The sequence below is a fragment of the Camelus ferus genome, chromosome 23 (genome assembly GCF_009834535.1).
Source record: "Camelus ferus isolate YT-003-E chromosome 23, BCGSAC_Cfer_1.0, whole genome shotgun sequence".
Lineage (NCBI taxonomy): Eukaryota > Metazoa > Chordata > Mammalia > Artiodactyla > Camelidae > Camelus > Camelus ferus.
The window spans coordinates 19,905,297-19,917,683 of NC_045718.1; the positions used below are offsets into that span (position 1 = coordinate 19,905,297).

At 41.7% G+C, this 12,387-nt stretch overlaps 1 protein-coding gene across 16 annotated transcripts in view; it reads left to right on the top strand.

Annotated features, from left to right (window-relative positions):
- Window positions 1-12,387, top strand: part of HHAT (hedgehog acyltransferase) — a 282,686-nt gene that overhangs the window by 74,701 nt on the left and 195,598 nt on the right. For all 16 annotated transcript variants that reach the window (XR_004314459.1, XR_004314461.1, XR_004314463.1 and 13 more), the window contains one exon: window positions 227-398. Coding sequence is in view for 12 of the 16 variants with exons in the window: in XM_032466401.1 (XP_032322292.1) it covers window positions 227-398 (172 nt within the window). In the remaining 4 variants the exon portion in view is untranslated. The remainder of the gene's footprint in view (window positions 1-226; window positions 399-12,387) is intronic.

The window sequence follows — 12,387 nt, forward strand, 5'->3', positions numbered from 1 at the left end:
CTGGGATAGCTTGTTGCCCCCACCCTATTCTTACTCTGGGACAGAATTTTCTAGCTTGGATGTGACTTTTTTCACCCAAGAACACTGAGTGTTCCTGAGGCAAAAAACCAACCCTCTGTGAGAAGATACGGCAGTGATGAAAGTTTCTGAAAACGTTGTCTAGGGGACTGAGAAAGGTGTTAAAAATGGAGGCACAATCTGATGGTCTCTTTTGTTCCCACTTCAGATGCAGCAGCAAGAGCACGGCTCGCTGAAGGCCAGCTTTTCCATCCTTGTCCTGGGGCTGGGCCGCCTCCTCTTCTGTTGGTGGTTGGCGGAGCTGATGGTTCACCTCATGTACATGCACGCCATCTACAGCAGCACCTCCCTCCTGAGGGCCGTCTCTTGCTGGACCTTAGGTAACTGTGGAAATCACTGGCAGTAGAACAAGCATCAGGAGGTAGCTTCAGAGTGAAGCTGGACTGGGTGCAGACAGGGGTGGAGTTGGCTTGAGCAAACCTTTTTTTTTTTTTTTTAACCTTGCTCCTCTTGTGGCCAAGATGATGCACGTGTGAGGTGGCTGACAGGTGAGGGCCAGGCTTTGTGGTCTGGGAACCAAGGATGGTAGCCATCCCTCTTCATAGTGGAATCGTCCTAAGCTTCTCTGGGTCTGCATCTTCCTGGCGTGGCCAGCAGTGCACTTGACAGGAGAAGTCAAGAGATGCTGGGTGCACCTAGGAGTTCCTGCTGAGAGGTAATACTGTAAGGCTGAGTTCTGCAGGAGTCCTTGTTGTTTTTGTGTACGATATAAAGCAGAGTGTGAGCTTTAGAGTCAGGCAGATAGATTTGAACCTCGGCTCCACCGGCCGCTAGTGGGCAACCTTTGGCAGCTTGCCACAACTCTGTGTCTTCACCTGTCAAATAAGCAGACTCTGCAGAGTTGTTTTGAGGATCAAATGAAACCAGTCAGTTGAAGGGCTTATTTTACTAAGTATTTGATAGATAGAATTCATGGTGTGTGTTTATGCAGGTCTCTCTATTGGCCTCTTTCTTGTCTACCCATTTCTTTAGATCTGCCAGTAAGTAGGTGGGCTGCGAGTCTTACTTCCTCAGCAGGACACAGTCTCCAGTATGGGATTTTCTGAGGAGAAGCTGTTGTTCTTTATTTACTTTCTTTCTTTCTTTTTTATTGAAGTATAGTCAGTTTACAATGTTGTGTCAATTTCTGGTGTACAGCATAATGTTTCAGTCATACATATACATACATATATTCCTTTTCATATTCTTTGTCATTATAAGTTGCTACAAGATATTGAATATAGTTCCCTGTGCTCTACAGTAGAAAATTGTTTATCTATTTTATATGTATTAGTTAGTATCTGCAAATCTTAAACTTCCAGTTTATCCCTTCCCACCCCCTTCCTTCCCTGGTAATCATAAGTTTGTTTTCTATGTCTGTGAGTCTATTTCTGTTTTGTAGATGAGTTTGTAGTGTCCTTTTTAAAAAGTTTTTTAATTTTTTAGATTCTACGTATGAGTTGTATCATACGGTATTTTTCTTTCTCTTTCTGGCTTATTTCACTTAGAATGATGATCTCCAGGTCCATCTATATTGTATATAGTGCTGCTATGAACATTTGGGTGCATGTATCTTTTTCAATTGGAGTTCCCTCCAGATATAAGCCCAGGAGTGGGATTACTGGATCATAGGGTAACTCTTTTTAGTTTTAAAAGGGATCTCCATACTGTTTCCATAATGGCTGCACAAACTGCATTCCCACCAATAGTGTAGGAGGGCTCCCTTTTCTCCACATCCTCTCCAGCATTTATAGTTTGTGGACTTTTTAATGATGACTGTTCTGACTGGTGTGAGGTGATATCTCCTTGTAGTTTTGATTTGCATTTCTCTGATAATTAGCAATACTGAGCATTTTTTCACATGCCTATTGGCCATTTGTATGTCTTTACTGGAGAATTGCTTGTTTAGGTGAGAAGTCATTGTTCTTTTTACCTCTGGCCAAATAGCAGAGAACATGCCCATTTCTGAATAAAATCTCCTCATTTCCTTGTTTGCTCCCCGTTCAAGAACTCCCGTGGTCACTGAATTCAACCCTGTGGTCTGACCTCCAGCCTGCAGCTCCAATGGGAAATGTGTGATCTTCCGGCCAGATTAAGCTGCTCCCTGCCGAGGGCAAGAGTAATAGCCTGACTCCTTATCTGTTTGGTGATTTATAGATTAAAAAAATCCTGATTGCCCTTGTTATCACACAAGCTTAATCAGGATGTTTTCAAGGAAGATGCCTTTTAGGATTGGAAAAATGCTGAGCTGTTTTAATGGTCTCTTCTTCCCAAACAAATCTTTTTTGTAGTTAGGGGTAGCTAATAATCTAAGTCTTTAATGATACACTTAGGCAAACAAAATAGGATTAAATGATGGTTTATGCTAAATTGGATCCTAGTCATACTGCATCCAAATTAAGAGATTGTATTGGTTTGGGTGATTTTAACTCCAAAACTGGAAAGCAAAACTCAAAATGGGGCCTAAACAGTAAGGAAAAGCTGTTATCTCAGAGAGCTATTCCTCCTAAGGTCAGCGCTAAGGGTGGTAAATCCAGGGACTCAGAACAGTCACCAGTGGTCCATTTGGGTGCCTGCCACTCAAATTAAGAACTAACCAGCATCCTAGGAGTCCTTTGTTTGCACACAAAATCCCATTACTTTCGTTTACCCCCTCCACAAAGATAACCTGATTTTGGGTTGTATCATTTCCTTTTTATAAAATAGACTTTATTTTTTAGAACAATTTTAGATTATGGCAAAATCGAGAACAAAGTACAGAGATTTCCCATATAATCCACCTGACCCACACTGTGCACAGCCTCCCTCACTATCATCATCTCCACGTAGGTGGCCCTATTTGTTACAACTGATGAACCTACATTGACACATCGTTATCACCCCAAGTCCATCATTTACATTAGAACTTACTTAGTGTTGTATAGTCTGTGGGTTTTGACAGATGTATAATGACACGTATCCGCCACTAAAATAAACAGAGTAGTTTCATAGCCCTAAAAATCCTCTGTGCTCTGTTAATCCCTCCGTCCCCTTTCCTCCCTGTGGGCTATTATCTTTTTACCATCTCCATGGTTTTAGCTTTTCCAGAATCTTTTATAGTTGGAATCATACAGTATGTAGCTTTTTCAGGTTATGTTTCACTTAGTGATTTGCTTTGAAGGTTCCTCCCTGTCATTATAAAAAAAAAAATTTGGGGGGGTGGGAGGGGGAGCTAATTAGGTTTATTTGTTTGTTTGTTTGTTTGTTTGTGTATTTAATGGAGGTACTGGGGATCAAACCCAGGACCTTGTGCATGCTAAGCACACACTCTACCACTGAGCTATGCCTTCTCCCTCTCTATGTCTTTTTATGCTTTGATAGCTCATTTGTTTTTAGTGCTGAGTAATAGTGCATTGTCTGGATATACCACAGTTTATCTATTTGCCTACTGAAGTACGTAGTCAGTTGCTCTGAGTTTTGCAGTTATGAATAAATTTGCTACGAACATCCATGTGCAGGTTTTTATGTAGACATAAGTTTTCAACTCCTTTGAATAAATACCAAGGAGTGCAATTGCTTGATTACATGGTAAGGGTATGTTTATTTTTGTAAGAAACTGCCAAACTGGCTTTTCCAAAATGGCTTATTTTTGGGGTTTTGTTTTCCAAAGCGGTTGTCTATTTTGCATTTTCATTAGCAATGAATGAGTGCCTGTTGCTCCACATACTTGCCAGTATTTGGTGTTGTCAGTGTTTTGGAATTTGACCATTCTGTTAGCTGCGCAGTAGTATCTCGTTGATGTAATTTACAATTCCCCAGGAAATAGGATGTGGAGCATCTTTTCATATGCTTACTTGCTATCTGTGTACCTTCTTTGATGAGCGGTTTCAGGTCTTTGCCCACTTTTTAATTGGATTGTTCATTTTTTTATTGTTGAGTTTTAATGGTTCTCTGTATATTTGGATAACAGTGCCTTATCAGATGAGTCCTTTGCAAATATTTTCTCCCGGTCTGTGGCTTATCTTCTCATTCTCTTGACAGTTTGTAACAGAGACGAAATTCTTCATTTGATTGAAGTCCGCCTTATCAATTTTTTTTCCCAAGGATTATGCCTTTGGTGTTGTATCTAAAAAGTTGCCACTGCACCCAAGGTCACCTAAGTTTTCTCCTGTGTTATCGTCTAGTTGTGAGTTTTATGTTTAGGTCTATGATATATTTTGAGTTGATTTTTGTGATGGGTATAAGGTCTGTCGCTATATTCATAGACATGAATTTCATCCAGCAACATTTGTTAAAAAGACTATCCTTGCTCCATTATGTTGCCTTTGCTCCTTTGTCAAAGATTGGTTGACTCTATTTATGTTTATGGGTCTATTTCTGGGCTCTCTATTCTGTTCCATTGATCTTTTTGTTTATTTTTTCACCAGTATCACAAGGTCCTGATTAACGTAGCTTTACATTAAGTCTTGAAGTCAGAGAGTGGCCGTCCTCTAACGTTCTTCTTTTCCAATGTTGTGTTGGTTGTTCTGGGACTTTTGCTTTTCCATAGAAACTTTAGAATCAGTTTGTCGATATTCACAAAATAACTTGCTAGGATTTTGATTTGGATTGTATTGCATCTATAGATCAAATATGGAAGAACTGATATCTTGATATCTTGAGTCTTTCTATCCATGAGTGTGGGTATTTTTCTTTTTATTTAGTTCTTCTTTGGTTTCTTTCATCAGACTTTAATAGTTTTTCTCATGTATAACTCGTACACATTTTGTTATATTTATACCTAAATTTTTTTTTGGTGCTAATGTAAGTGGTATTGTGTTTTTACTTTCAAATTCCACTTATTTATTGCTGGTAAATAGGAAAGCGATTGACTTTAATACATTAGCCTTGTTTTGTGCGATGTTACTACAATCTCTTATTAGTTCCAGGAGTTTTTTTTTTTTTTTGCTGTTGTTGTTGTTGACTCTGGGATTTTCTACATAACAATCATGTCATCTGCTAACAACAAAAGATAATTTTTTCTTTCCTAAAGTGTTTTTTGTCTTATTTTGTTTCATTTTCTTCTCTTATTGAGTTAGCCAAGACTTCCAGTATGATAGTGAAAAGGAGTGGTGAGAAGGGACATCCTTGCCTTTTTCCCAGTTCTCACCAGTAACGATGTTTTTGATTTACCCTGAAAAACTTCTGTTTTTCTCACCATTAAGTATGATGTTACCTGTAGGTTTTTGGTAGATGCTTCTTAACTAGTTGAGGAGGTTCCTCTCTATTCCTAGTTTGCTGAGAGTTTTCATCATGAGTTGGTGTTAGATTTTGTCAAATACTTCTTTCTTGCATATTGTTGATATTATGCATTCTTTTCCTCTTTAGCTTGTTGATGTGATAGATTACATGAGTAGATTTTCACATGTTGAACTAACCTTGCATACTTGGATAAAGCTCATTTTTCATGGTGTATAATTGTTTTTATACATTGATGGATTTGATTTACCAATATTTGGTGAGGATTTCTGCATCTATGTTTATGAGAGATTAGTGATCTGTAGTTTTCTTGTAAGTTTTGTCTGGGTTTGGTGTTAGGGTAATGCTGGCCTCATAGGACGAGTCAGGAGGTATTTCTATTTCTTTCTTTTGGAAAAGATTGTAGAGTATTTGTATATTTACTTCCTTAAATGTTTTCTGTTTGGGAAGGTTATTAATTATTGATTCAATTTCTTTAATAGGTATAGGCCTATTCATATTGTCTGTTTCATGTGTGAGTTGACGAATTGTATTGTTCAAGGAATTGGTCCATTTCACCTAAGTTATTTAATTTGTGAGCATAGGGTTGTCCATGAGCTCTGCAATGATGTCTCTGCTTTCATTCTGATGTTAGTAATATGTGTCTTCTCTTTTTTTTGGTTAATCTGGCTAGAAACTTATTTATTTTACTTATCTTAAAAAAAAAACCCAGCTTTTGGTTTTGCTGATTTTTTTTTGTATTGGTTTCCTATTTTTAATTTTATTGATCTCTGCTCTAATTTTTATTATTTCTTCTGCTTACTTTGGATTTAATTTGCTCTTCTCTTTCTAATTTCCTAAGGTGGAAGCTTAGATATTTCTTCTTTTCTAACATGTGCATTCAGTGTTATAAATTTCTCTCTAAGCATTGCCTTTGCTGCATCCCATACATTTTAATAAGTTGTATTTTAATTTTTATTAATACAAAATATGTTTTAATTTTCTTGAGATTTCTTCTTTAAACAATGTGTTATTTAGAAGTATGTTGTTTAACTTCCAAGCATTTTGAGATTTCCTGGCTCTCTATCTATTGTTGATTTCTAATTTAATTCCATTATTGTTTGAGATAGACATTGTACGATTTCTGTTCTCATAAATTTATTTAGGTATGTTTTATGGCCCAGAATGTGGTCTATCTTGGTGAGTGTTCCATGTGAGCTTGAGAATGTATTCTGGTGTTGGACGGACTAGTCTATAGATGTCAGTTATATCAGTTAACTGATGGTGCTGTTGAGTTCAAATATGTCCTTACTGATTTTCTACCTGATAGATGTGTCCAGTTTCTGATAGAGAGAGGTTGTTTTGTTTTGTTTGGGGGAGGTTATTATTTTATTCATAAGTTTATTTTTTTTTAACGGAGGTGCTGGAAACTGAAGCCAGGACCTCGTGCATGCTAAGCACACGCTCTGCCGCTGAGCCATACCCTCCCCGCTGGAGACAGACATTTGATAGCCGTCACAAATAGGTGATAGTTGAGTCCATGGGAGCAAAGCGGTTTCCTAGAAGAATGTGTAGAGTGAGATTAAAGGAGGGCCAAGTGTAGAACTTGAGGAAATGCCAACGTTTAAGAAACAGGCAGGAAAGGAAGAGCCAGCAACAAATGAGAAGGAATATTAATAAACGAAGAAGGAAGCAAATGGTTTTGTGAAGGTTTCAAAAAGAAAGGAGGGCTCAGTTCGTCAGAAGTTGGAGAGGCCAAGTACGAAGGGGGTGAAGAGAGTCTGTTTCATTCTGGAAGTCATCCTTGGCTTTGGCCATGGTGGGCTTTTTTCCTTGTTGATTCGATCATTTTTAAGGTATAAAGCAGGGCTATAGAATAATCAGAAATGAGGAAATAGAGGCTGTAGCTAATATGCTGCTTTAATTGTGTTAAGTGGTAATGCCTGGTGTGTTGTGTCTCCCTGTCAAGGGAGCTCAGATGGCCCTACCGTGCACAGCCCAGGCAGTCTTGCCCGCTTCTCCCTTCCTTGTGGCAAACCTGCCGTCCCTGTATCTCTCCCCGGGGTTTCCCTTCCTCCAGGCTGCCGTGGGATTGGGGTAGAGCCTGATAAACATCCCCTTTCCCTCTGGTGCACAGGATTTCCCCAGCTTTAGGGTTTGGTGGCTTATGCCTCTTGGGATGTTCGGAGAGAGAAAGAAAATAACTATCAGGGACTGTAAAGCTTACACAGGCCTTTGGGCCCTGATCTGCAGTTTCTGATTTCCTTCTAAAGGAAATTCATTCTGTCACTTTTATTCTCCTAATGGAAGGGTTCTGTCTTTTTTTTGTGATGGCCTTCCTTCCCATCCCAATGTTGCAGCTGAATGTGAGGCAGCAGCACAGACAGACTAAAAATGCCTCTTTGTCTCATATGCAAGGAGATAGACAACTGGGTTTTCATCTCAAAGGATCTCAGAACTGAGAAATGTTCTACCCTGCCCGGAGATGACTCCTTCTGAGCACCGCTAAGTAGAGTGAAAGCTGCTTTAGAGAAGGAATTACACCACTACCTTTGGGGTCTGTCTCTCTCAGTGCTCACTAAAGAACAGTGCACTGCAGAGACGCTTAATGAATACTTCATGTACACGTTCAGGTGGAGAAAGTAAATTTTATAGGAACTCTGCCTAGTGAATGCATTAGACTGGTGTTAATGCGAGTGACCAGACATCCAAGCCAGTGATCAATCCAAGATTTTGCATAAGGTGCCAAAGGGAAATCATCCAAAAAGTGGTGACTGTAGATTCAGATCAAGTTAGTGGAGTCAGAGGACATGGAGCTCACCTTCCCCTACGAACACATCAAAAAGACATCGCTTACTGAAAGCGAATTGGAGACTGGCAGGAAGACTCTTGTACAGCTAAGGCTGTAAGAAAGATCCATGTGGAATGGAGTAGGAAGGGAAGAGAAGCAATTAGTTTGGGACCTGTGCTCCTGGGAGGGGACTCAGAAGAGGACCGGGATCTCACAGGTAGAAATCCTCCCTGGGGAGTGAGCAGTTTGAGCTACATATTGGGCACCCAGCCCTGGGGTCCATCACCAGGAAGATGAGTCTCTTTAGTTGGTTAGAAAACCAGTGGGTCTAAAAGAAGGGCTGTGAGAAACCTCGACTCCACTCATGAAGAGTGCACACACACTCGCTCACCACGGAGAACAAGGTGGAGAAAACAGATTGAAACTGCATGGTACTTGGCTGTTTTCTTGTGATCAGCCTGGCATGCACCCCAGCCTGAGCTGAGCATCTGCTCTGCCCCCACTCGCTGCATGCTACAGCTCCACACTAGGGCGAGGGCTACCGTGGCCAAGAGGAGTGCTTAGCTGTGAGGGATGGAGCCAGCTTGGACCTGGAACGGCATCTGAATGGGGTGGGTGCAGCTACTGGTGCTTATGGAGGCAGCGCATCAGAAGTCATCTTGGACTCTGCCTGGGGCCAGAGCTGCCACAGCCTGAACCACGTGCCTGCTCCAGCCCCTGCTCCAGCCCCTCTTGCTCCCGCACTGCTCCCTGCTGGGGCAAGGGTTCTGGTGCTGGGAGAGAGGGAACAGAGTCAGCTCCGACCTGAACCTCAGGACTTTTGCCCCAGCAACTCAGGACCCTCCTCTCCCCTCCCCAGTCAGGTGTTGGCCACTGAGCAGAGAAGCCCTGGCTCACGCCTGGCTCCGTCCCTGTCTGCTCCGTCTCCAGCCCCACCTCCTACCAGGGTAATGGCTGCCAGCACACCCTAGGAAAAGATTTGACTTGTGCTCGTTTCAGATCCAGCCCTCCCACCAAAGCCGCCGGGCACATGCAGACCATATAGGGATGCCCCCACACAGGGACACCCCTTCAAGACTGGAATAGATAACTGTTCCACCTAATTTCATAGAGACAGAGAAAATTAAGCGAAATGAGAAGACAGAAGAATTTGTTTCAATAGAATAAGAGAAAAACCTTGGAAAACAACAAATGGAAATAAATAATTTACCAGATAAAGAGTTCAAAGCATTAGTAATAGGAATGCTAACTGATAACTCATTTTCCCTCCTTCATCGGATCCTCATGGAGCCTTAGGTGTGGAAGGAGAGAAAGATGGTAGTTAGCAGGAGTGCGCACACTGGGAAGGTGAGGTCCCTTTTCCTGCGAAGTATTTGTGACTTCAGGGTCCTCTCTCTGTGTCTGTGCGTATGTGAATGTGTGTATATATGAATATGTATTTATGTGTGTGTACGTGTATGTATCCATTGACGAGGGAGCACTACCAGGCATACCTGATTTTATGGCTAGGTGGATGAGATAACTCTCGGTGGGTAAAGGACAGCTCGGGTAGCATGGTCTTCTGGTATCCTGTGGTTTGGCATAGCTCATCTAGTAAATGAGTCGTCAAAGCAGCATGCTCAGCTATGTATATGTTGCTTCCAAATTCCAAAGAGGCTCCCCAACAATTGTGTCTCTTTCTTAGGACTCAGTAGCGCAAAGTGGATCTACTTGTCCTTTACTTAGATCTTGACCCCACAGAAATTTCTCTCAGGTGACAGCCCTATATTCCCTTTCACTTCTGGTAATGCTTGTATCTTACTAAGACCTGTGGTGCACCTGGCACTTGTAGATTCACAGGGCTTAATATCATGCTTCTATTAAGGTACCAAACCAACTTCCGGTCTTCTGCGAGGGGGTGAGTCAACTTGTTTCCTGCAGATGAATTAGGGACACACAACTGGAGAGGTAATGTTACCCCTGGGGCAACACTGTAGAGGTGTCCTTCTGTCCCAGCCAAGTTAAAGTATTCTGCTTTTGAGTCTCTTTATTTATTAGGAAAGAAAAAAAATTCTAGATTAAGAGCTGAGAATCAGGTGCCAGGGGCTGTGTGAATTTGCCCCAATATATTACATTTAGAAGAACATCTATAATTGGAGTCCCTAACTGTATTCAATATACAGTAATGCATAGTCATTTTCCAAGGTCCATCTATTGTGTATGTGCCAGATTGGCAAGTTAAATGAGGATGTTTTAGAATCATTTTACCTGCATCTTTTGGGTGTTTTGACATTAGTCTTTCATCCCTGTCATTTCACCAGAGATGCCATGTTGCTCTTGGGTTACTGCTATGATAGGGAGAATATATCTGTATCTTCACTTCCTAATAGTAGGCTCTAGTTCATAGATCTGGGATCAAGGGTAGGGATTCTTCCAGTTCCCTTCCTCAAGAACTCGGAAGGTAACCACAGATAGATTTGGGGTCCCACTGGGCCTGCTGTGAAACAAATTGAGGTCCAAAGTCCGTTTGCCACTTGTCCCCATTTGCTCCCACTCTGATTCATGAACCAAAATAGCATTTGGGGTTCCTACATGTTAGTGTCAGTGTAGAGATGGTGTTCAGTGACCCCTCCCCCCCAGATTCTAGGTATTTTCCTCTCTCTGGGAACACAGTTATCCCAGTAAACGATCTGGTCTCTTTAGGGAATGCGAGGAAGGAGATACGAGTCAGATTGTGTTCTTGTGATACTGCTGTAGAATTTTTTCCCTCCTAGTAACGTGGCCTCCCCTCTCTTCAGGGGACTCTAGATCTATGAATTGACTCAAGCCTTGGGTTAGGTTGAAGAGCTGTAACTATCATGACGGCTTAGGTCAGGACTGTTCACTAAGGCTTGATTCTTTCCCCCAGCGATACACATAATAACAACAGTAGAGGTGATAGTAGTAATAATGATAGCTAACGTTTATTGAGCACTTACTCTGTACCAGACATTTCTTTAAGACCTTTGCATATGTGATACATATATATGACACAACGTATATAATGGTAACATATAAAAAGAGACACAGGAAAGTTTTAGTACGTGGAGAAGTTTGTCCAGGGTAAGTGCTGAGAATCCCCATCTCTTCAAGGCCCAGGGACCTCATGGTCAGTTACTCTTTGCCGAAGGTGCCTGTGGATCCGAGCACTGTGACTGCCACGCTGACCAGATGCCTTACTGTTGTAATCACGCCCACTTTGCCTGGGAAGTTAGCTCTGCTATTAAGTCTTTATTACATAACATTTTCTTTACATTGAAATGTAGAGTCTCATTGTCCCCAAACAGCACCTCCAGCCCCCAGAGAAAGGCCTGGGCCACACATTTCAGAGATGCTTGTGCTTCCCTCGTTAATGTGTATCTTCAAGTCTTGCTGAAGGGAGTATCTTCTGGGCTCTCTTGGGGACATAACTGGGGGCTGCTGGGTTAGCAGGTCACATATGATAAGTCTACCCAGACATTCTTATCTCCTGAAATGATTCTATTACTTCCTTTATGGTTTCCTGAAGAATTTCTGGCATCTCAGTCCCGTAAGTATGGGCAGTTGTGGTGGCTGGGTTTCTAAACTCTCAAACAATCAGCAGCATTCCCAGCTGCTGCAGCCGGCATGTGGGGTCCTGGATTGCTGGTAAGTGCGCTCATAACGATAATTCCACCCAACGTTGTCCTCTCCTCCGTTTAAAATCCTCAGAATCCACTTCCACACATATTGGCCAGATTTTTGTCAATATAAAGTAACAAAATCTTGCAGTTCTTTTGGGGCAAAAGCCTTGTTATAGGCCCCTTGGGGCATGCTGGGGTCCATCTTAACTTGGAAAGAGTGGTAGGCAGAAGGAATGAGGAAAATTGAATTCTCTTGCACAGTATTTCTCTCAAGTGACTTTATGAAAGGAATTTTCAGGCAAAACTGGATCGGCCTTATCTCACAGGGAAAGAGGGGGTGCTTCTGCCAGCGAGAGATGCTCGCTAAGTTTGGGGGTTCAGGATATTCTGAGCAATCTCCTCTGTGGTTCTTAGGAATCCCACCCTTTGAAGATCGGTACCTAACTTTTGCATGAGATACCTTGCAAGGATGAGAATTCAGTTAACGTGGTAGTTTGATAAACCTAAGGATCAGAACTTTGAGTTGTTTTTTGGCTTTCTCAGCCCTATGGCTGCAGGAGATAAGATATTTTTTATTTTGTTTTTTTAAAGCAGAGTATTAGAAGGTCCCTGGGTTTCAATCCACTGCTTGAGCTGAGAATTTAGGAACCTGAGCGTGTAGTTCTCTGCTTCCTCCTGTTGAAGTTCTCCATGGCAGCTGGGAGCAAGCAGCCCACACCATAT